This window comes from Giraffa tippelskirchi, chromosome 4 (genome assembly GCF_054371585.1).
Source record: "Giraffa tippelskirchi isolate mGirTip1 chromosome 4, T2T-mGirTip1v1.2.pri, whole genome shotgun sequence".
In the NCBI taxonomy this organism is placed as follows: Eukaryota; Metazoa; Chordata; class Mammalia; order Artiodactyla; family Giraffidae; genus Giraffa; species Giraffa tippelskirchi.
This window is the reverse complement of record NC_137278.1, coordinates 71,372,382-71,397,867: the sequence shown is the minus strand read 5'-3', so window position 1 is coordinate 71,397,867 and position 25,486 is coordinate 71,372,382. Positions and strand designations below refer to the sequence as shown.

General features: G+C 43.3%; 1 protein-coding gene and 1 long non-coding RNA gene across 21 annotated transcripts in view; one reads left to right on the top strand and one right to left on the bottom strand.

The window, feature by feature from the left end:
- Window positions 1-19,847, bottom strand: part of LHCGR (luteinizing hormone/choriogonadotropin receptor) — a 71,064-nt gene extending 51,217 nt beyond the window's left edge. For all 18 annotated transcript variants that reach the window (XR_014083055.1, XR_014083052.1, XR_014083054.1 and 15 more), the window contains exon 1: window positions 19,653-19,847. Coding sequence is in view for 14 of the 18 variants with exons in the window: in XM_081593767.1 (XP_081449893.1) it covers window positions 19,653-19,816 (164 nt within the window). In the remaining 4 variants the exon portion in view is untranslated. The remainder of the gene's footprint in view (window positions 1-19,652) is intronic.
- The window catches only part of LOC145546592 (uncharacterized), a 115,798-nt gene that overhangs the window by 31,403 nt on the left and 58,909 nt on the right, over window positions 1-25,486 (top strand). Inside the window, exons 1-2 of one of the 3 annotated variants that reach the window (XR_014083061.1) lie at window positions 19,091-19,582; window positions 20,903-21,011. The exons of 1 other annotated variant lie outside the window; for it this stretch is intronic. This is a non-coding gene — a long non-coding RNA (uncharacterized LOC145546592). Of the gene's footprint in view, window positions 1-19,090; window positions 19,583-20,001; window positions 20,077-20,902; window positions 21,046-25,486 lie in introns of those variants that run through there. One more of the 3 variants, XR_014083062.1, reaches the window with a different exon arrangement.

Below are 25,486 nucleotides of genomic sequence, written 5' to 3'. Positions count from 1 at the left end.
ATCAAGATAACCTGTATAAAGAATCGGGCTTGGTACTAAGTAAACAGTTAACACATATATGCTTGTTGGGAGGATGGAAAAGAAGCTGTCTTGGGTAGAGTGGAGAAATGGATGGTAAAAATACAATTGAAAACCAGGCAGGTAGGAGAAAGGAAGATTCACTAACAACATGCTCCTATTTTGCTCTATACCATCTTCCCCAGGCAGCCTATTTTATTTTATTTATTTTTTTATAAATTTATTTATTTTAGTTGGGGGCTAATTACTTTACAATATTGTAATAGTTTTTGCCATACATTGACATGAATCAGCCATGGGTTTACATGTGTTCCCCTTCCTGGACCCCCCACCCACCTCCCTCCCCACCCACCTCCCTCCCCATCCCATCCCTCTGGGTCATCCCATTGCCCCGGCCTGGCCATACCACCCTGAATGCGCCCGATCTCGTCTGATCTCGGAAGCTGAGCAGGGTCGGGCCTGGTTAGTACTTGGATGGGAGAGCCTATTTTAATATTATCTCAACCAGACCACTTTGGTCCTGTGGTTTCTGCTGCTGCTGCTAAGTCGCTTCAGTCGTGTCCAACTCTGTGCGACCCCATAGATGGCAGCCCACCGGGCTCCGCCATTCCTGGGATTCTCCAGGCAAGAACACTGGAGTGGGTTACCATTTCCTTCTCTAATGCATGAAAGTGAAAAGTGAAAGTGAAGTCGCTCAGTTGTGTCCAACTCTTCGCGACCCCATGGACTGCAGCCTACCAGGCTCCTCCGTCCATGGGATTTTCCAGGCAAGAGTACTGGAGTGGGTTGCCATTGCCTTCTCCAGCTCCTATGGTTAATCAAATGCTATTTTGATTTAATGCCATTTAATCTCATAACATTTGAGGGAAACATCTAAAGAGACTCCTTCAGGCTCTTACTTATATCCAGAAGAACAATCTGAGTGTTCTTGAATTGAGATCAAAGTTACTCATTAAAAAAGTTGAGAAAAGAGTGACCACTCAGCAAGAGCAAAACCAGAATAGAACAACGTATGAGTGATAAAGGGACCTGGGTTAAGATAACTCAGGAGAAAGCATCTGCAAGGCAGAGATGAAGGTTAACCGGTATTTATCAAGCATCTACGCCGATTTAAGGATTTGGCCCAGGGACTGGAAGAGAGGAGTGGAGTGGACCAGGACATTTCAGGAGGGAAGTGAATATTGAGAATATGGAGAACAGAAGTGGGAGATGCTGCCTTGCTTTTCTGTCTATGCAGTAGAGACTGGCTTACCTGCTGGGAGGGAGCACCTCCTCCATGACGAGCAGATAAGAAATCAGTGAGATGTCTTATAGTTCCAGAAAGGACTTGCTACAGGACTTGTAACGTGCTGTGTAAACTATGCACACCCACCTATAACCTTATTTTATCCACTTAACAATGGTGTGCGGAGAAGGCAATGGCACCCCACTCCAGTACTCTTGCCTGGAGAATCCCATGGATGGAGGAGCCTGGTAGGCTACAGTCCATGGGGTCGCTAACAGTTGGACACGACTTTGCGACTTCACTTTCACTTTTCCCTTTCATGCACTGGAGAAGGAAATGGCAACCCACTCCAGTATTCTTGCCTGGAGAATCCCAGGGACGGTGGAGCCCGGTGGGCTGCCGTCTATGGGGTCGCACAGAGTCGGACACGACTGAAGCGACTTAGCAGCAGCAGCAGCAGCAGCAGCAACAATGGTGTGAGGTGGGTATTTCCCTTCAATAGCAGAAGAAACTTGATCACAAGAAATTAAGTAAACTGGACCAGGTAACATGACCAAGCTGACAGAGTCCAAACGTTCTTTCCACTGTGCAATACTGCGCTGAGGCGTACGGCTCCTAACCTACTCACTCGCTCTTCTTTTTTCCCAAATTTATTGAGGGATAATTGACAAATATAATTGTATATATTTAAAGGGTACAACATGATAATTAGATATATACAAATTAGATATATACATACATTGTGGAATGATTACCAATATCAAGATAATGGACACATCCTGTCACCTCAACACACCCTGTCACACCTCAGTTAACATGTGTGTGTGTATATGGTAAGAGTATTCAGCTCAGCAACTTTCAAATAAACAATAGCCACCTATTCATTCATTTATTAAGTTATTTTATTTTAATTTATTAATTTATTTAAATTAATTATTATTAAATTACTATCAATTGATTATTAATTAATTAATTTTAATCAAAGACTAATTACTTTACAATATTGTAGTGGTTTTTGCCATACATTGACATGAATCAGCCATGGGTGTACATGTGTCCCCCATCCTGAACCCCCCTCTCACCTCCCTCCCCATCCCATCCCTCAGGGTCATCCCAGTACACCAGCCCTGAGCATCCTGTCTCATGCATCGAACCTGGACTGGCGATCTGTTTCACATATGATAATATACATGTTTCAATGCTATTTTCTCAAATCATCCCACCCTCGCCTTCTCCCACAGAGTCCAAAAGACTGTTCTTTACATCTGTTTCTCTTTTGAATAGCCACCTATTCTTAACTATAGCCACCTTGCTGTACATTAGATCCTCAGAACCTATTCTTCTTATAACTGAACATTTGTACCCTTTGACTTGTATCTCTTTATTTTCCCTTGCCCCCAGTCTCTGGTGACCACCATTTCTATTCTCTGTTTCTATGAAATTGTTTTTTTCCCCCTAGATTTCAGAGAGAAATGATACCATGTAGCATTTGTCTTTCTCTAGCTTATTTCACTTAGCATAATGCTTTCCAGTTTCATCCATGTTGCTGCAAATGGCAAATTTCCTTCTTGTTACGTCTGAAAAATATTCTGTTGTGTATATATATATACATATATATATATGTATATATACACACACATACCACATTTTCTCTGTCCATTCATCTGTCAAATGACTTTAGGTTGTTTCCATATCTTGGCTATTATGAATAATGCTGCCATGAACATGGGATGCAGATGTCTCTGAGAGGTAGTGATTTCATTTCCTTTGGATGTGTGCCAGGTCACTCACTCTTTCTCATTGAGCACAGTGAAAGGACAGGCACTGGAACCTCGCTTCTCTTGAGAAGAAGCATGTTACACCTTTGCTATTCCTCCTGCAGAGCAGCTTATCAGTAATTCCTCTCTAGGAGCTAATGCAAAGAAATTTCATTGCAGAAAAACACTTTCACTCAACAGTCTCCTAGAGATGTTACAATCTAGAACAAGTAATCCAAACTTGGTCCTCTGATTTTATTCCTGAAGACAGTCCCACCAAGCATATTCTTCAGTACCCAAACTTATTTAACAGAGCATCTGGGAAGAACAGGGACAGGACAGGGAGAAATCTTCTTATGATGGCATGTTTGCTTCCTATATTTCTTCTGGAATCATGTCTGCTTGGCTTACTGATTAAAAACACAGTTTTATTGCTCTCTGCACTGCCAAGTCAATAAATTTCCAGAAAAGAAAGCTGTATTCTACTGTACCCCATGCAACATCAATAAAACTGACAGCCAAATTCTGATTCCAGAATCTTTATTGCTGGGGATAATGCAGTGCAGAACATATTTTGGAGAGTGTTTACATAAAAGCTTCAACTGAACCCTTCAGAGCTGTTTATTCATGCAAATGCAGCCCAGAAGCTGAAACCTCTTAGCAGGCAGCCTCCTCCTCCAAAAGGGAGCACGTGTGGCTCCCAGGAGAGCAGTTTGGCTCAGAGCTGACTAGGGAGGATACCTGAGTGTTTGATTGATGGAGGGATGAAGGATAAGGAGCAAGGGTTGGACAGAAGTGAGAGAAGCTGTAGATTATCACTGGCTGCTCCCGGTGATTGTGCAACAGCCCTGGTGCAAGATGAAATTTTGTAGAGTTGATGTTGATGCTGCAGAGCAGGAAAGGCTGGCGATGAGAGTGAAAACAGAGTGCCTACCATAAAAGAGACACCGAGTGAACAGCAGGTAGCTTCATGGATGTGGCTGGCCCCAGAAAAGAGGCCTGGGGGTCAGAGGATGGAGAGAGAGATGGGCTGAGACAGGTGCACCAAGCTTTTCACAACAGGAGTATTGTCATGAAGTGATATGGAGAAGGTGGGTCTATGAATCCCAAACTGTTTTCCCCACTGATGCATTTTTATTTTAGTGACATCATGTATTCCTTTCTGATTCATCTTCCAAGGGCAGCAGTTCTGAAGCATTCATGTGTCTGTCTCCTGTATTTAAATGTTTGTTCATGTGGCCCATGATTTGTTAATGACCATCTCAATGTACTCTCTTTGGAGGTGATCCTTCTCCTGATCGATGCTTCTGTGATTCTATCCATGAAGCCAGAAGCTCTTAGCAATGTGAACAATTGTCCCAATAACCCTGCCGTTCTACTCCTATATACATCCCAGAGAAGTTCTCACACTGATACTTAACGAAACCTGCACAAAGATTTTCTTCATAGTATCAAGGGTGTGGAAGGCAACCTGAGTGTCTACCACTGAGTGAGGGAATGGTGAAATGTACACACCTACCTAATGGCTCGGCAGGTAGGAGCAAGAGTGTAAAGGTACACAGAGCAGCATGTGTGGCTCTTAGAATCATGGTGTTAAGAGAAGTACCTAAGAAATTAATGATATATATGCACAATACTGCTTGTAGAATTAAAATATATGCACACCAGACATTAGAAAACATATGAACATACATCAGGATGGTTGCCTATGGTGCACCTTAGTACCTGGAACTATGCTCCCCCTGTACTGGTACTTATTTTGGCCTTGATTCCTTACCCTGTACCCTGCCTGGTCTCCCCAAAGTCCATCCAGAAGGAGAGCCTCTGACCTTCTTTCCTGCCAATCACCAGATCTTGAGCCCTGTATTTCTGCCTCTCAGAAGACACTGCTGACCTGGATAGGTTCCTAGGTGCTATCTGGTTCAGCTCAGTTCAGTCACTTAGTCGTGTCTGACTCTGCAACCCCATGGACTGCAGCATGCCAGGCTTCCCTGTCCATCACCAATTCCCAGAGCTTGCCCAAACTCATGTCCATCGAGATGGTGATGCCATCCAACCATCTCATCCTCTGCTGTCTGGTTAGGATCAATATAATATCTCTCACTGCTGGGTTCTCACTTGCAAACTGGGTCCCATGGCGTAGATGCTGACCCTGTGCTGGGGCCACCCAGTGCAGTTGGGTTAATTCCTCTAGTGGATGCTATGGTAGGCTGCCACAGTCTTCTTTTAGGACTAAGATACTCTTTGGGAAGCGATAAAGAATCCACCTGCAATGCAGGAGACGTGGAGACATGGGTTCTATTCCTGGGTCAGGAAGACCCCCTGGAGAAGGAAATGGTGATCCACTCCAATATTCTTGCCTGGAAAATCCAGGGACAGAGGAGCCTGGAGGACTTCAGTCCATGGGGTTGCAAAAGAGTTGGACATGACTGAGTGACTGAGCACAGCACCCATTCCCCCAGCTATTGGGCGAGTGGGCAACTGAAGTTCTCAGCTGAGTTGCCCTCCTGGAATTCTTGTCAGCCTTCGATTGCCACTTCACTCAATATTAGGTCTTCTTTCCTGAGTATCCTGCATCCAGTGACTGGTCATGCCCATGCTTAGTGGTGCCTGACTCTTTGCAACCCCATGGACTATATAGCCTGGCAGACTTCTCTGTCCATGGGATTTTTCAGGCAAGAATACTGGAGTGGGTGCCATTTCCTCCTCCAGGGGATCTTCCCGACGCAGGGATCAAACCTGCATCTCCTGCATTTACAGGCAGAATCTTTACCTGCTGAGCCGTTGGGGAAGCCTGGGTGCATTGACTAAAGGTCCAGCCCTTTTGTATTGCCTAATGTGGAACTGCTCACGAGAGCCATCCTGCTTTCAGACTTTCTTTACATCAACTCTTTCACCTGGGCCCCGACTCAATGCCCTTCCTAGCCAGCCCCAACTGTCAATGCACCAGCTCACCTTCTGTCAGAGCTCAACAACAGATACACAAATAGCATTCAGATGAACCTAATCCCCCTGAAGAAGATGATGCCACATTATCAGGTCCTCCTTAATTGTTCCTAATGTCTCTTTGAGGACTCAAGGGTGGGGCTTGGGCCCCTCTTATTTTTTTTTTTTTCTTCTAACTTTAATAATACAGGTGACCTTGGAAGAAGCCAGTCTGTCCAGCTCACTGGTTTGTTAATGAACCTTCAACATAATGTTAGCAGGAGAGTTTCAGAATCAGGAATTTCTTTGTCTCCCTTTAAAGAAATCCAAGATTTAGAAATCCTTGCTTATAAAAACCTGTCCATTGGGAGACATTTGCATTATTAAAGAGTTCTTTGTTCTACAGGAGGATCTGATGAAAGGTTCCTTTAAATAGCAAACTCCCTAGGTGAATGAAAAAATATCGTTTAACTGACACACTCTCCTTTTAAAGACAGGTATTGCCTCAAACCAATTACAACTGTAGTAGGTTCCCCCACCTCACCCCGTGTTTTAAGAGCTTGGAGTGCACAGATGCTTTCCAGGGTAGGACCACCTGCTGAAGCCCACAGGCTGAGCAGGACCAGAGGAAGACAAGAGCCAGGGAAGAAATCCCATGCTAATCTGGAGTCCTCAAAGCCTAGATGGGGTCTTGCTGGAGCCTTCACCTCTTCTGCTCAGAATGGCAGAAATGAAATGTTTTTATTCACTTCCCTCTAGTCGTTTAGAAAAGCCATCTGTATTACCGATTTGAGAAAGCTACAAACATCCAGCCATCTTTCATAGCTACACATTCTGAATTTTAAAACACTGCAAAATCAGAGGAAGAGAAAAAGACATAAACCAGGGATGGTCAAAGATAGTTTTGCAAATGAACTCAGAAATGGGAGCATTAAAGACTGACTTGTTCAACTTTAAAAGAATGTTAATGTTTTTGTATTTATTACATAAGACCTTGTTCTACATTGAACTTGAGACTTGAGAATTCCTGTGTTCTTTTCAAAGTCAGTCATTATAATAAACTTGCTTTCATCTTGGAATGAAATAAAAATGGCTTTTCCCTCCACAAATGATTTTAAACCTTTATGCTTTCAAATGCATTGATCTATTTGGTAACTTCATTATTGAGTATGTCTTCCTTTATTGGCCTCTTGTCTTTAGCATTTACCTGGAGGAAGCTGAGATGTCAGTGCTAACTGAAATATGAAGTCAGTATAGATGGACATCCAATATGTTAAAGTTTTACATCAGAACATTTTGGAATACACTTTTAAGCACTTCCTGCATTAGATTCAATGAATCAGAATAAAAAGGGTTGCTTGCAAGTGTTTTGGTCCAACCCCTCACTTTAGATGAAGAATCTTAAGTGAGGAAAAGTGAAATGACTTCCCTGAAACCACAAGGCAGTTCAGCAGCATATCTGGACGAGAACATAGGTTACTTTGTTCCTGGTCCAGTGCTATGTCCTACATTAGTCAAATCACAACAGTCCTGTTCCTTAGGGGTGTGTTGATACACCTCACTACACAGTCCTCTGGTTCTTCTGCAAAAACCTTGCTTCTGTTAGAGCCACCAGCTTCTTGCGGGTGTGTGCTCACAGCCTTTAACTTCAAAGTGTTAGTCACTCAGTCATGTCCGACTCTTGGCGACCCCATGGACTGTAGCCCACTAGACTCCTCTGTCCATGGAATTCTCTAGGCAAGAACACTGGAGTGGATAGCCATTCTTTTCTCCAGGGGATTGTCCCAACCCAGGGATTGAACCCAGGTGTCCTGCATTGCAGGCAGATTCTTTACCATCTGAGCCACCAGGGAAGTCCCCTAACTTCAAAGGTGTAGCTCAAATTCCTGTTCTCCAATGAAGCTTTTAGAGCCTACCAGGGTGTTTTTTCTTCCTCTCCCCTGTCCTCCTTAGCACTAATGACTACATTAAAAGTAGTTTCTCTTTTTCTGCACTGTTTTTTGAGAATTCATTAGGTGTCTTGTATGAGTGTTTTCTCTGTTCACCATTGAATTCCCACCATCAGCTGGATTCTGCCTTCAAACCATGGAGGCAGAATCCAGCCTTCACAGCGTCTTTATTCTTTTCCCACTGTCATTCTCCTTGGCGATTCTTCACCTTGTCTGCTCCATAGTCCACATATTGGTTTCTCTTCACTCCATCCTGAGTTTCCTCTGTCCATTATGGCCTTTCCTGATAATTCCCACCACGCCACTCTAATACTCAGATTCTTCTGTCCCTCCTCTTGACCTGTCTACTTTTCTACAAATGTCTCAGCCTTGCATTGAAGGCCCCTGAAACAAAGGCTTAAACTTCATTTTCCAGTCCTATCACCCACGCTTCCCCTCATATAACCAATACACTGAAAGTGAAAGGTGAAAGTGAAGTCGCTCAGTCGTGTCCGACTCTGTGCGACCCCATGGACTGTAGCCCACCAGGCTCCTCCGTCCATAGGATTTTCCAGGCAAGAGTACTGGAGTGGGTTGCCATTGCCTTCTCCAGGGGGATATTCCTGACCCAGGGATCGAACCCAGGTCCCCCGCAACCAATACACTAAACTTGCACTATCCAAAAATACAGCCACCAGCAACATATGGGTATTGAGCACTTGAAATATGTCCAGGCCAAACAGAGATACACTGTAAGTTTCAAATACACACCAGATGTCAGAGACTTGGCAAAACAAAATAAAGTATCTCATTAATAATTTTTATATTGATTGATGTTGAGATGTATGTGGCTGAACCACACTGACTCTGCTTTTCTCAGCTCTCTCTTAGGCCCACAGTCTTACCCCTCTCCTTTCTGCATGGCTGACCTTTAGTGCACTCACAAGGAATGCACCCAAATTGGATGAGTTTCCTGTCACCTTTTACCCTTGTCTTCATCCAAAATGAAAACTGGAAGAATGCCTCCTGCTGATGCAGATGATTAATGGTCATGAAACCCCCAAGGGGAAGGAAAAACCCCTGGTTCCCATCTGGTGTGGACCTGTTTCTCCATGGCAGTCAGGTTCTATTTTTAGCTCTGGTCCCTGTAAAGCCCCCGTATACCCTTTCCCACACCCTGCAGTATGGAGTACAACTGTGCATGCTGTCCACTTAATCCCACCTATATATAAATTACCCTCAATAAGCTTCATAGTTGCACTTCATATAAGTGCCCGTTTTGTTTTTCAATCTCAAGTTTAGAAGACATTATTTAATATAATAGTTTTGCCTTCCAAACAAAAATTCAATATTGAATATTTGAATAGTCAAAATTCAATATTCAATTTTGCCTTCCAACAAAAATAATTTTGTACATTTGGATTAAATAAAATATTTTACTAAACTTTATTTCACTTTTTTAAACCTCTTAAAATGTGGCTATTAAAAATTAAAATGACTCTTGTGACTAACATATTTCTACTGGACGGTGCCTCCCTAGACAAATCAGACTGTCGTGTTTCCTGCATTCGCCTCACATTGTCCTGCCATCATTCACACTGTTTCTGCCACCTGGCACATCCACCCTTCTCTGCTGGTCAGATCCTGCCCTTGGTTAAGGTCTATCTCAGGTGCTGTGTACCTTATGGAATGTGTCTTCATCACCATTTGCATGTGCTTTCTCTCTGGAAGGCAGCATGGTGGGAAAGTGACAGTATAGACTCAGGAGCCAGACTGCCTGGGTGCATTTCATATGTATAAAATGATGATGATACTAACTACTGCACAGATTTTTGAGATTCAGTAAGAAAACATTTATGTAATATTAATACAGCATCTCTCACAGGATTAGAGCTAAATAAGTACTTTTAATTTCCAGCTGCTTGCTCTGAAGGGTTCAAGCTACCCCAGCCATGCCTCATGACAACTCTGCCTCCTTGCTGGGGATGGGGTAGGGTGGACTCAGTACTTTGGAATGGATTCTTCTATTTGTCCAACCCTTATGTCGATAAAGTGCCTGTGACTTGTCTCCAACTCTTTACTCTGCTGATTATACATAGGACAACATACAATAGGGTGGACATTCCCACTTGGCACCTTTTCGTTGAGCTCAGGTATTTCTTATAGACTGTGTCTGATAGCCTTGTAAAGAAATGATAAGGAAATGATAAAGAACAACCTTCCATTAAATATTTCAACTCTAGGGAGCCACTCTGTAGAGTTCTCATTTGCTCATTGATTCTAAAAAGTTTGGTCAGTTGCAACTCTCCCACTGGAAAGTACAATTTGAGTGACTCTTCTTTAAGATAGCCTTTGCAAAGCACCCAAGAAGCTTGAGGATTTTATGAATTACAATGTGAACCAAGAGTTTCAAGAATATTCCCTGGGTAATGGATTTTCCAAGTCATTTGTGCAACAACTAAGTTAAAAACGTAAAGCCTCAGAGAAAAATGGTCAATACATCTAAGCCCTTCCTCAAGACCTATCTAAAGTTTCCTAAAGACACAAAGCAAAATAACCCAATCTCTACCCCCAAACTCGAATTCTTCTAGCAATAATATAACATGACAAGAATAACTCTGGTAAATAAAACTACATGTTGAATCTTCCCCAGGGAAGGTGTGCATTTTCTGTAATGATTTCTCAAAAATATTTCTTAGAAGCAGAGAACATTATGTTGTCAGGGCAGTCACATTGCAGCTATGCTTAAGGAGCCTCTTTCATTACAAACTTCTGTTTCCAGACACTTTTTTATTTTTTTGGTGAGCCTGTGAAAGCTGGTTGCAACTGATATACTACATGCTTTAATTAATTTGATGGAATGGGTTTGAATTGCCTGAAATTATTGGCATGTGTACCTTCACTTTTCACTAGCTCCTCAGATCTGGTAGACACCGGTTTGTGTGGTTGCCTGGTTCAAAAAGGTCCCTTCTTTGAAAGCATCTTAGTGCTGCTTGCAACAGCATGGAAGCATCTCATTGTGTTCCAGTCTCAGCAGTGGGATGGGGCACCATCAGATTCTCTCTCTAGGAATTTGAAACTTGTGATAGGTCCTCGGAGCTGATTCATTACAAAGGTGGAATCTAGAGAAAAGTTCCCTGACCTCTTGCTGCTAAAATGCCAAATTCTCTCTGGATCTTGCTCACATCCTTCTAGCTCCTTATTCTTCTGTTAAGTTAATCTCTTATGATTAAATCTGTCAGAGTTGATTTCTGGTGCCTGCAAATAAGAAAAGCCTTCATCAGAACCTCACCCACTGTTTCCAGGGGTATCCATCGATGATCCGTAACACAGACAGGGCACATGCCTGGTGGTCCATGAGAGAGCAGAAAGCTTTGAACAGTGATTCCCTGGTGGCCTCACTAAGCTGGTTTCAAAGGCCAGGATGGAGCCTGTGGGATAACCATGTTATCCCACTGCCCCTGCAAAGAGTGAGGCTTAAAGAACTACAGCTCAACAATCCCTTCACCAAGGTGTCTTTGTTACTCTGGCTAGAAGGGACAGAATCTTTCTCTGAAATCTCACCAGCCTGTGCGTATAGCCTTCATCTGGCTTATATCACCTTCTGCATTTCCGTCAGTTATCTGAGAATGAGTCCTCTCCCTCCTATGGCTGGAAAACTCTTGGTGGGCAGGGGCTGGTCTGTGGATCCTGTGCATCGCCCTATACATGTCAGTACCTAGTTCCTGAATGGTCAGCAAGTCTGACCTGAAGGTTTTCTGTGTGTCCAGCCTCAGGCTTAGGGAAGGGGAAAGGACCCAGAATAGGCTTGGATGCTCTAGCTGTACAGATAGGACTGGCCCAATTGAATGATAGAAAACAGAGTATAATCACATATTACGTGACATGTTTGAGAGGCAGCTCAGCCCGTGCTGAAAAGACCAGCATGCATGAGTTCCAGGCAGTAATGAGCTCTGGTATTTCAGGATTCTAACTTATTTACCTTCCAGGCTGAGAAGACCCCGTGGGTCATTTTCTCTAATTAACACCTCACAGGAGCAAAACTATTCCATCAGGCTTCCCCCTTGGATGATAGATATTTACTGTTCAAATTCATATACAGGCTGTGGGTTTTTCAGGTCTTCTCTGCATCATCAGATTATTACAATAATCCTTCGCAGTTATGGAAAACCTTTATTTCCGAGTACTTTTGGCCCTGCTGTCTCGGTTATCTTCACCACAGTCAACCCCACTCAGGGGTAAGAATCATGATGCCCCTTTTACAGATAGCACAGAGGTTTTCCTGCTGTCCTGAGCCCACACTGCAAATTAGGGACAGGGGGACCTGGTGCTAGGACTCACGTCTGCCTGGTCTATGCCCTGTTGATCAGTTCAGATAATTTAGGGGATGTGCTGGGCCTTACCCTGTCGTACCAGGGTGTCTTCACCCCTGTGGGCTCAGAAATGCTCTCTACTGCTGCTCCCAAGTTAGAATTATGAACCTAGGAGTCACCTCATTTTATCAGCATCAAGGACAAACTTAACAGCAGCAAGGGATAAAGCTTTCTTTCTGAAAGTTGAGTTTTACTTGTAGATTGGACTTCTCTGACTCTGGCTCAGGTGGCATTCAAGACTCATGGTTCAGGGCCACCAGAGAACAGCTGTGAGTGGTGTGCCAGCATGGAGGGGGCGGCATCTCCTAGTGAGGCAGAAGCTGAGAGTAAATGAGGACCATGTGGGGAAGCAGCTAGAAGCTTCCCAACTAAGTCAGGGAGTCCACCTGCCTGGTGGGTGGGATTATTTTAACTTCCTTCTTAAAAAAAAAGAACTGGTATAAAATTTGTTAAAATCTGCATTAAATGTGATTTTTTTGCACACTAAGGGGAGCTGCCAGAATGGAACACATATGCTCCCATGGAGCCAGCCCTCTTGGGTCTGGTTGGAGAGCAGCAGGGCCTCTCTCCACCACCATGACCCAGTGGCTTTAAAATTCCATGTGTAACATCAAAGACACTGTCTGGTGCAGCCAACCTGGGAGATTATATTTTGGAAAGAGAGCTTTTGTGTCTCATTTTTTAAGACATGAAAAGAAGCCAAATTGAGGAGATTAGAAAGAAGGTAGAGGTGGGTAAAGGGGCAGAACTGGAGCCCTGAATTAATCTAATACACTGCTTTTGAAATAAGAAAAAGGATAATGTAGAGAAAATCCAAGGAATTATTGCTCTGCAAAAGGAAGGCTGGATCCAATGCCAAAGGGATCTGTGTGTGGAGCTTTTTGGCTCCACACTTCCACTGAGATTCTGGGAGCTCTGCTGTTTGCATTTTAGTGTCCTTCTAGGGGCCATCATTCACTTTCCCCAAAAGGATGATTTCTAAACTAATAAAATCTGGCCTTTGCAAAGCTTCCCCCAGGGAGTCTGTTTATAGGCACAGCCAGGTTTAAGAATTGTCTTGAAGATAATGACTGGGAGAGCTGAGTCAGAACTGAAGTTCAAGATCAACCTCTATCTTGGGCCCTTCTTTCTTTCTGTTTTTGTGGGAGTAAGGTAGGAAGGTGGAACATGAGCTTTCAGAATTCTGAGATTTTTTTTTTTTGAGGGGGGTCTGGTTCAGCTGCAGGGAAGCTGAACGTAGGGCCAAGTTGTCTTACTTGAAGGAGTTTAGTAGGCTTCCCTCTGTTCTATGGACTCTTATCTGGTGCCCTGACCTGGGAACCAATAGGTCTCAATTCACGTTGCCCTGGTGGTTGTTTTGTTTTCATGGGTCCTGGGCTGGGGATTGATTTTTCTCTAGTGAATGAGTTAAAACAAATTGACAACAAAAATTAGAACAATCTATGGGACTGTTGGGATATACTGTCAATAATATAGGTAAGCTTCCAGTCTTGCTTCTCTGGATTGGGGACAGATAGGGGCAGCCTGCAAAATCTGGGACCTGGATGTTGATATAATAGAAAGAACCCCCTCTGATACCCATAGCACCTCACCTTCCCATTTTATAGGATGGAGATTTTTTTTTCATTTATTCATTTTTTAAATTAGAGGATAATTGCTTTACAGTGTTGTATTGATTTCTGTCTTATAACAATGTGAATCAGCCATAAGTACACATATGTCTCCTCCATCTTGAACCATCCTGCCACCTCCTACCCCATCCCAAACTTCTAGGTTGTCACAGAGCACTGGGTTGAGCCCCCTACGTTATACAGTAACTTCCCACTAGCTATCTGTTTTACATATGGTAATGTATATGTTTCAGTGCTACTCTCTCCATTCATCACACTCTCTCCTTCCCCTGCTGTGTCCACAAGTCTGTTCTCTATGTCTGCATCTCTATTCCTGCCTTGTAAATAGGACCATCAGTACCATATTTCTAGATTCCATATATATGCGTTGATATATGACGTTTGTTTTTCTCTTTCTGACTTACTTCACTCCTTATAACAGGCTCTAGATTCATCCATCTCACTAGGACTGATTCAAATTTGTTCCTTTTTATGGCTGAGTAATATTCCATTGTATATATGTACCATAACTCTTTATCCATTCATCCATAGGTGGATATTTACATTGTTTCCATGTCCTAGCTATTGTAAATAGTGCTGCAATAAATATTGGGGTACATGCGTCTTTTAAAATTATTGTTTTATCAGGGTATATGCCTAGTAGTGGGATTGCTAGATCATATGGTAGTTTTATTCCTAGTTTTTTTTTTTTAACAAGTCTCTAGGATGGAGATAAAGTAACAGTTAGGTGTGGTACATGCTTTCCTTTTGCACTGGTTCATTGTTCCTGTTCAGCAGGAACAGGATCATCATATAGTTTGACAGACACTTTAATCATACTACCTGTGAACTTTTGGAAATTCTGAGTTGAATAAGACCCCTTCAGGTGCTTCTCACTTTAGCACAATGATTCAAAACCATGGTGGGGTAAGGTGGGGACTCCCACTCCCCGCCCCAACACACACTCTCACCAGGGGCATTTGACTGATATCTAGAGAAATTTTTGTTTGTCATCATCTGAGAGGGTAGAGCTCCTGGCATATAGCAGGTGGAGGACAGGGATGTGGCCAGACACCCTACAGTATACCAAATAGCTGCCCACAACAAATGATTATCTGGCCCCACAGAACAGCTGTGCTGAGGTTGAGGATGCCTGTTGTTGCAAAGGAGGTACATGTGGAATAAATAGTTTATATGGGGGATATGCAAAAGCAGATGTAAGTACAAAGTATCAAAGCAAGTGTGTGTGTATGGGAGAGAGGGGCCATGGGGAAAACTTGTTGGGAAGTGACTTCAAAGCATGATTTTTATTTAGTGCCTTTGTAATCAACTATCCAAGAATGACTTTGAAAGTTTATTAGTCGAGAACTACACATTGGGAATTGTTTTTCCTTTTGTACAATTCTGGGTAATTTAATCAAACATTCCTGATAACTTTATATTTCCTCTTACAAAAAATTTCCCCAAAGAACTAGGGAGAGGTGTAAAAAGGGAAGAATACATTCAACCTTATTCTTGGCTTCTCAGCAAGGAAATCTCTAGTCCACTCTCAGCTGTGTTTTTCTTTCACCTGGACTCCCCTTTCCTTCTTTCCTTCAAGGTTTAGCCTCATAACCCTTAGCCTATGATGCTTCCCCTTGGAGATTTCAGTACGTAGGGAGTGGTCTATTCCCTGAACTCCTCGGAGCCTCTTTGCCTCTCTCTCCCTACCTACACTTCTCCTGGGTGTGAGTATGTTTCTGTCTAGACTGTGGGCTCCTCAAGGACAGGGACCATGCCCTCCATTGGTATATCCTTCTAAAGCACAGAACATGCTCTGGATCCCGATTTACACTCAAAGTAGGAGAAGGAGAAAGACATTCAGGAAAGATGTTCAGAAAATTAACATCTTCCTGTGACACTGGACTGACAGATACAGCCCATTTTCTCCTTCTAAAGTCTCTGGATTGTGTCTTATAATAAAGTCTAAAAGTTTAATCTCTGTTTAGTAGGCACAACATGCAAAAAATAAACTGTCATTATTATTATTAGCATTTTCTTACTAACAGATTTTTCAGAAGCTGTTTCCATATCAAGCAGACCAACCTTTCTGTTGTCATAGAGACAAAGATCTTTATATAACCACAGAAAAGGTGAGATTTTTTTTTTTTCTTTCTCTCCTTCTACTTGTCTGGAACTAATAAGAAAAGGAAAAGGAAATTTTTAAAATTAATTCTTTTAGATTTTTTTTCTTCAGTTAAAATGAGTGAACACACGGGAGGCTTTTTTTTTTTTTGTATTACATTTTAGATTTTAAATACTTAAGTTTTTAATAAAATACTGTTGGGCTAGAAAGATCTGAACAACAGAATGATGCCATTTTCAAAATTTGCAAGCAGTGGGCTTATTAATGATAAGCAATTATTATCTATGTTCCTTTTTTTTTTAAACCAAATAGTGGACTTCAGATGGAAGTCTTATAAGGCAGGACTACCAAGGCCTGAAATGACTGAAACATAAACTAGCATCTACTGATGGACCAGTGATGAACTCTAAGGTGCTCTGTGGTACTCACCTGCTCCAACCCCCAGAATTGAGAGAGCCACCCTTCACTCCACAGAATCAAACCCTGTGGATGACTTGGTGCAAAACTGTGTCCCTCTTAGCCTTTATCTCATAATTTCAATTCTCTTCTTTTTATGAACTCGCAATAACTCGTTATTCGTGTCATTTTCTGTCTCATAATTCCTGTTTACCACTTCATTCATCATTAAGAAAAGAGGATTTCAGCACGAACCCATTCACTTTTTCTTTCCTTTGCCTCAGTGTTAAATTACACCTTTATCCATCTGTCTTCTTCCCTCAGGACTCAGAAGTATCCCTCTATTTTAAGAATTACCCCTTCCCCTTTGATCTGATGCCAGTGCCTTCCTCTCACTCACACTGACATCTTATACCATCATTCCTTGCATCTTCAATCTGTCCTTCTCCACAGACTCCTTCCTCTACTCCTTTTTGAAGACAAGACCAGAAAAATAAAACAAAAAACTTTTCTTAATCATGTTTATTTTTCCATATGTCTCAGACTTTGAGGTTTTAATCTGATCACAACTGCCTTTTTTTTTTTGCAATGAATAGGTATTGTCTATGTATATGTGTGTGTGTTGGAGTGGATGTTGGAGGAGACGGAGAAGAGAAGTTTGTGGCACATAGAAGTTCTAAACGTTCTTCTTGCTTTCCAGAAGATCATATCCTCCATGGAAGGCAACTGGGACTTCCCAGGTGGCGCTAGTTGTAGAACCCGCCTGCCAATGCAGGAGATGCAAGAGATAGGGTGTTTGATCCCTGGGTTGGGAAGATCCCAACCCAGTAGGAAATGGGCAACCCACTCCAGTATTCTTGCCTGGAAAATTCCATGGACAGTGGATTCGGGTGGACTGCAGTCCACAAGGTCACAAGGTCCACGTGATTGACTGACTGAGCACTGACGAGCAATACCTTGATGCTCAAACTTTAGCATCTATCAGAATCTCTCAGGGAGGTTGTTCAAATGCAGATTGCTGGACTGTACCCTCGGAGTTTCTGATGCAGTAGATTGGGGTTGGGGCCTAAGAGCATGCATTTCTAACATTTTCCAGGTGATGTTTATGCTGCTGGTCTGAGGAACATTGTCTTAAAGAAGCTACACTCCTATGAATTCTTGTGCAACTCTCTTATCATATGCATGTTTAAATCACCTTATCATGGTGAGAAACTTACCCCTTTTGGCCTTTATAGGCTACACCTCCATAGGGTTCTTCCTTGAAGGATAAAGTCATCTCTCAATTATCTGATCCTCGGGAAGCCTGGCCTTGTGAGGGTCAGAGTGTGTGCTGAACTAAGGGGTTTAAAAGTCTAGGAGAAGCTGCTGCTGGCGTGTATGACAAAATAGTGCATGTGAAGGGAGAAAGGTCAAGGATTCTATAGCATTCCCCAGGGATGGTAAGGGCTTCAGAGCCTGGGCAGTTGGCTCCTTTTGGAGAATGTGACTAGGACTAGTCAGCCCCAGCATGTTAACTGGTTATACTGTGCCTGCTTCCCACCTTCATCCCCAAACCCAGTCAACCTTATAAATCTTTCTGAGGGGTTCCTATTCAATGCCAATTTGGCAAAACTGAGAACTTTTCTTTTTTTTAAGGAAGGGGTAATTTTCTTACAAAAATGAGAAAATATTAACAGCAAGTTAAGTCCTATCTTTGCAACTCAGTAGCTGTGGGACCTTGGGGAGGTTTTTCTACCTCTTTGGATCTCAGTTTTTTATAACCTGTATGATAAGTAATGCGTGAGTGAGAAAGGCACAGTGTTAGTGGCACAGTCATCCATAAAAGCAAGATGGGAGGCTTGTCAGGGAAGGACAAGGGCTGGTACTTGGAAGGCAGTTTCCATGGATTTATTTATTGATTGAAACAAATTCTATCAGCATGGTCCTTACCTTCAGGGAATTGAGCTGACAAGATAATTAATGGAAACCAATTAATATAAACTCCTCAACCTTTACACTGTATCTCTCAACCACAAATATTCTCCAAAGGCCACTAACTCTTCCAGAGTCGAAGCTCGGCCCCTCAAGAGCCTGGAGGGGACTCCTCCAGGCTCTTGAGGGGCTGAGCTTCGAAGTGGGCTCCTCACAGACTTCTGGAGCTGGAAATGGGGTGGGGAGGATCTCATTCCTCCCCCAGCATGGAATTCCATCAGAGCTATTGATTAGAACAGAACCAAGACCTCCACCAGCCTGGTGGCTTTGGTATACTTGTGTAGTCCTCTTCTTTCTCTTTCCTTTTCTCTTGTAACACCTCTACCAAGATGTAATTTATATATAATACAATTCACCCATTTTAATTGTACAATGTAATGTTTTTTAGTTTGTTCAGGGAGTTGTGCAGCCATGACCACCACTGAATTTTAGGTAATTTTCATCACCTCAAAAAGCAACAGCCATTAGCAGTCACTGGGCCTTCACTCCAACGGATGGCTACTAATCTCCTTTCTGTTTATCTGGACGTTTCATATAAATAGAACCATGTACCTTGTGCTACCTTTCTCCCAAATCGAAATAGTCTGCTGACACTCTGATACACTTGTACCAAAGGCCCTCCTCTCCTCTTTACCCCATCAGTCTTTACCCCAGCTTCCTCTGCCTGCCTGCCAATGTGCCCAGCTCCCTAAGGGGTGGTGGTGTGCCAGAGCTGGGACTCAAGGCCTCTCACTGATTAGGCAACCAGATTGAAATGCAAGCACATCTGGTCAGACAACCAGGCTGAACCCAAGTACATCTGAGGCTGGGGTGGAGCAGTGGCTGGTAGGCTCACAGAGTTGTAGGTGGCCCTAGTGGGCCAGCAGACCCCATTGAGTGACCAGGTCACCTCTAGCCATCAGGTCTGAGCACCCCATTTCTAGAGGACCACAGGGTACCAGAACTCATAGGAACCTTCGCCAGCTTGGCTGGCCCAAGGCTCAAAGACCACGCAAGATTTCTCGTGTCTGATGCCCCGTCCCCTTTCAGCAGTTGCAGGGTGAGGCCTTCCCATGTGGCCTGTGGGCAGTTCCACGCCCCTGGCCATGGTCCCAACCAGGGTGAAAGAGTGGGTCTGGGGCTGCCAGGTGCTGGAGGGTGCACGGGGCCCAGGCGCGGGAGAGGGTGGCAAAGACAGCTCCCAAGCTTGGGCTTCTCATCACCCTGACAGGTGGTGGAGCTCGACAGGCAACGCGTCTTTCTCCAAGCATCCAGGTAAAGGGAGTCAAACAGCAGGGAGGCCAGGCGGCCGGAGGGTGCCTGGGCGGGGGCGCCGGGTACTCACAGTCGGCTGAGGCCGGCCCGCGGGCCGGGGCAGCGCAGGGCGCCATCGGGCGGGCAGCTGCAGGGCTCCGGGCAGGGCGCCGGGCGCAGCGCCCAGAGCAACGGCGCTGGCGGCAGCAGCAGCAGCGCCAGCAGCTGCCGCAGCGCGAGGGACGGCCGTCCCATGGCCCTGAGCCTGAGCGCGGGCTCCTGCTGCGGGGCCGGCCGGCGCCCCAACAGCCACAAGTGTGGCCCGCGCCCCTCTCCCCGCCCCCGGGCCTGCCCTCCCTCCTCCCACGCCGGCCCGCCCCGGCCCCCCGCCCCCGATGGCGCCCCCGCGGCTGAGTCTCGCATTCCCTCGACTCGTGACAGTGGCCAGAGGGACTCCATCACCTCCCTGCTGCTCTGTTGCCTAGCCTGTCCTGACCATCTACAAGTGGCCCTAGGTACAGGAGGCAGCATGTGGAAATGGTGAATGCTTTGGATGAGGGAAGAGGACGGAGTTCTGAATTCTCCTGGCTCTGCTGTAACTATGTGTGAAGTCCAGGGAGAACGTCTCATTTCGTCTGTGAGAGGGGCAGACTGATAGTCCATACCTGCTCTGTCCACTTCAGAAGCGGGGAAAGTGCCGAGCTCAGACGCTCCTCCTCCTGTCTTTCATTCTCAGCCCCCAAATCCTTTCCCCTTTTCTCCCACCAACTCCCTCATCCTACAGTTAATCTCTGTCCTCCCAACATCCCCAGTCATGTCTCTGTATTTCTCTCAGTAGTAACCACTTTCCTCCTTATAGTATAGGCGTTTGAGTGTGTTCTCTATCTTCACTATAGATTGTGAAGTCCAGTTCCGGTTTATTTTATATTTCTGGTTTCTACATGATAATTCCTCAGTAAAGATTTGCTGAATGAATGAAACTGCTATAATAATGAACAGCAGCTGCCCCAGTGGGAGGCCCAGGATAGGCTAGACTCTGTGACAGGCTCTCTTCCTCACATCATGTCTAAGTTTCACCATAAGCAGAAAGGGTGTTTGCAACGAACAAAATGACATCCTGAGAGGTGATGTGACTTCCTTGAAGTCACACAGCTCTTAAGTGGTGGAAATGTGTTTGAACTCATGTCTGTCACCCACTTTATCTTGCCAATAAAGAAAATTAAGTGTATGATCTGCATACCAAGGACTTGGAAAGGAGACATTTTGTGGTTAACTGCCATGATGCAAAATTTTCTCTATTTAATTTCATCATTAGAACCCTTGACCTTTCCTCTTTCCTAGGACTCTGTTTGGACTCTGAAAAGAGGTAGACTTTGAGAGCTGGGAAGATGTCTAACACTACAGACAGGAAGTGAAAGGAGTTCTTTCTGACTTGAAGTTAACTCTCAAGGTCGGACTGGCTAAGTCACTAATCTGCATCTCTTGTGAGTCTATTGCCTGAGGAAGGTAGTTTTTTTTTTAATTAAAAAAAATCATTTAGCTTTGGGCACATTGTGCTGGATGGTATGAAAAAACAAAGCTTCTGTCTATAATAGAACACTCTGTAAGATCCCCTGGAGAAGGAAATGGCAACCCACTCCAATATGCTTGCCTGGGAAATCCCATGGACAGAGAAACCAGGTGAACTACAGTCCATGGGGTCACAAAAGAGTCAGACATGACTTAGTGACTAAACAACAACAACAACGCTTATTGCTTTAGTTTTGCTTCCCCCTGACTATTCATCTTAGTATTGTTAGAACATGTCATAGTTTCTAGCTCCTAGTAGGTGCTCAGTATATATCTGTTGAATAACAGAATGAATAAATGAAACCCAAGCATAAATCTATAGTAGATGTTTAGTAGATAATCTGAGATGAGTTTAACAGACTTGCTTGATTAATTCTCAACCATTATGGATCTATCTGGTAAGTGTCAAGTATGCTCATGTCTGAGGCTTCCCAGGAGGCACTAGTGGTAAAGAACCTGCCTGCCAATGCAGAAGACGTAAGAGATGTGGGTTTGATCCCTGGGTTGGGAAGACCCCCTGGAGGAGGGCATGGCAACCCACTCCAGTGTTCTTGCCTGGGAAATCCCCAGACAGAGGAGCCTGAAGGGCTACAGTCTACAGAGTCGCACAGAGTTAGAATGACTGAAACGACTTAGCAAGCATGCGTGAACTGATGACTACTTTGAGATCACATTTCCTCCCTTCTGATTTGCCCGATTTTGGCAAGGGATTTGGGGTAGCACTGGACTTTTCAAAGGTTTCCACCATGTAGCCTGAATTAAGGAGAGAAGAAATGAATAACTCAAGGTGGCCAAGTGGCATTTATTTCAAGTCTTATGTTTTATGTGGCTGTTTCTTTTTTACTTCAAAGCACATCTGTTATGTAAAATGAATGGCTGTTCCCACCCACCCCTGAAGAGTCATTTGATTCTGTGCTTGGATATCCTTGGGGCTTCTTACACTCCAGTAGGAGAAGTCTTGGGCAGTCAGGATATCCTGACTGTCATCAGTAGTGTGGCTTAATCTTTGGTTTCCTCATCTGTAGGAGAAGGGGTTGGAGTTCACAGTCCCAAAATCTCTTCTAGATTTGAAGTGCAAAGACTGTGGCTAGCACTTATGTATTGGTGGTGGAAGGAGTTGGATTGTGTACATTGACTTCTTATTGCTTGTCTTGGATTGGAAATACAATCCTGTTTGTGAAGAGGTGCAATTGTTTATTTGGAAGAAAACTCACAAATGTAATGTGTTTTCATAGAATGTTTCTATCTCTGATTAATTTCTGTTGAATCTTAATCATTGCATTAGTTCTTGCAATGTACCTATTATAACAAAATCTTGTGGAATTGTTTGCTGTAATCATGAAAGTTTGTTACAATGGAATTTATCTATCCTACTCATTAATATGTGACCTGTTTAGAGTGAATATTTTTAAATCTGAAGGACTTCTGTGTCATATAAAACTCTGTTCATAGTTACTTTTGTCACAACTTCAAAAGAGCATGACCCACAAGGATTGCTAATTATATTTTGCTGAGAAACTAAAGTTCATGAAATTCATAAGAATTTTAATTCTACCTTAGAGATATAAAAATATCTGACACTACAACTCAGAAATCCTAGTAAAGCTCTCCAGAATTCTAGAACAGAGCTTCTCATAATGTGGGGTTGCAGAAGTATCATTTGGGAAGTTTTAACAACAGAGGTCCCTGGGACACTATCTAAAATGATTCTGAATTGATTGGTATAGACTGGGGCCCAGAGTCTGCATTTTAACAAGCACCCTATGTAATTTTGAGGCATGGAGTCCCCACAGCACAATTCTTGAAATTCCAGAATGGAAATTTTTAGAATGGCTTGGGAAGACAAAGTTCAAGAATCGTTGCTAAGAACTCTTGAGTGAAGCCTAAGAATTGTGATGCATTGTTAAAGAAACCTGGTATATATAATAACATGTATGCAAATAGTATTGTCTGTGTGTGAGTGCATGTGCGCAAAACTGCTCAATTTGTTGTAATGCTGAAGATATTTTCCTTTTAAGTAGCAATCGATTTAAGTGTTTTCTCCTTTTGTGGAAGCGAGCAATTTTAGAAGATCATGGATCCTGTTTTTCTCCATGTCTTACTAGATTAACTCAACAGCACTTAATGTCATACTAAGACACTGGAGTTGGAAGAAGTCAGCAAAGTAAAAAAAAAAAGAAAACACCTCAGGTAGAATAGGCAAGATTTTTGTGATTTTTTGAACACATACCCATTAGTACCATAACTTGCACTTCTTCCTCTTAAAAGCAGTGGTGTTAACCTTTTCCTCAGAAGAAAGGTGAATGTAAGGGCAGAGGAAGGAAAAAAAAAAGTGTAAGAAAAGGAAAAATATAGAATGATGTCTGTGAGTTGTCCACCCTTGCTACTTTAAGTGAAAAACAAAACAAAGAAAATTCTAAAAACCCCTGAAAGTTATACTCTGAAACTTTAGTGCAATCTCTTTGTTGCTTGCTTAGAAATTTCATCACTGTCTATGTGGTGTGAAAACAGAGATGTGGTCAGCTGTGTGCCACCTCCAAGGTGGCCCTGGGGTTCCTGTGGGTCTTGAGACCAACTCAGAACTACAGGCTGGTGAGCACCTGGGCCCTGGTCCTAGTGATGGATCTGGAAATAGAGGGTGAAGGCTGATCTGGGACATGAGAATCCTTCTCCAAGGCTAACAGACAGAAAGAGAGAGAGAGAAAGAGAGAGAGAGAGGAAAGAAGGGGCCTTGCTTTTATGATTATATTGCTGGAAGACTGAATAAATTGAGAACTGCTATCTTTCTTGTCTCCTGGCAAAAGCCTGTCTTTTCTGGCCATGACTCAAGCTCCAGCAAGAAAAACAGAGATGGAAGACAGATGGGGCAAGCAGACCTGAGGCTAGCACCTCCCTTGGACTTGCCAATGTAATAAGCCAACATATCCTCTCTTTTGCTTAAAAGCTAACTGAAATAGCATCTCACTCATTTGCAATCAAAATTCCTAATCTCCACTGTCAGCCTTGCCATGACCTTTATTTGAACTGCATACTTCCACCACCACTCCTCAGCTAGGAAAGAAATAGGACTTTTCTCTTTTTATATCTGTCATAGGACTCATCACAAACACCAGTGAATTTTCCCCCTTTACACTGGCAAAACTTATCATAGTGCTTCTGGGAATAAATGAGTGGAGTGAGTGAGTAAGTGAACAAATAAATGAATGATGAATGAGAGAACAAAGAGGTAGTGATATAGAACCACATTAGTATTTCTAGAGAAGCTGCATTTGGCTAAAGAATTCAGAAAGCATTCTTTGCATTTTAGGCAATGCCTCCTAGCAAATTGTGACCTTGGTTTAGAAATCAAATTTCAAGTTTAAATATTAGCTAGAGTCTATATAAGGAAAGAGAGAAAACTTTCTGAGATGATGAAATAAATCCACAAGGAAACAGGATTTGATTTTTTAAAAGCAGATGTAGAAGTAATCAAATTGTGTACTATAGGATACTGATTGCCTGCAATGCTCCTTGGAAATATTTAGGGGAAATGTGTCAAAGTTCAAGAAATTTGGTAAAAATTGGATTAAAAAAGTTAAATAAGGTTCTTTGCTAGACAGTTTCTCAGAACTTTTAACATGCATTCTAAATATCCAAGAGAGTCATAGTATATGGCCCTATGACTGTGGAACATGTTTTGAGAATGTAGACCTGGGAAAACAGGCTGAGAAAACTGATTTATTCACAAATGTTCAGGCACCTGGCTTTTATGGCAAAGAATCCCTTCACTGAACTAGAAGCCAGAACTGACATTAGGATGGATATAGTCCACTAACGTGAGGCTTTGGTGGTGAAAGGCAAGGTTGTCTGGATCCCTCTTCCTCCTTGATGTGGATACTCAAGGTCTAGAAATCCCACTGATATCAATGTATTAATATTGCTTAACCCAATATTTTGGGTTAAGCATCACCTTCCCCAGGCCCCTTTTAAAAATGAAAATACAGCACAGGGTGAGAGCATATTGATTTGATTGTATTTTCACCTGAATTATTAATTTTCAAGACTACTTTTTTATGGAGAACGTAGAGGTAGATGAACTTCGCTAGAAGAGAGGGAAGAGTTCGCAGAAAGCTTCTTCCCTTCTGTGTCAGGACCCTGGACTGTGATCTGCCTTCAGATGCACTTAAAACACAGAGATCAGGGCCTAGAGGGTGAAGAAAACCTCTGTTTTGCTCCCAGCTGCTTTGTGTGGAGGAGGTGGCCTTCTTCTCTCACCCCTCTGCTCACATCCTGTCCTGGGCGGGCATGGTGATGGGCTGGCAGGCCCACTGAGAGAGCGCTTCCTAGGGTGCGGCTCTCTTAGAGATGCATGGGGAG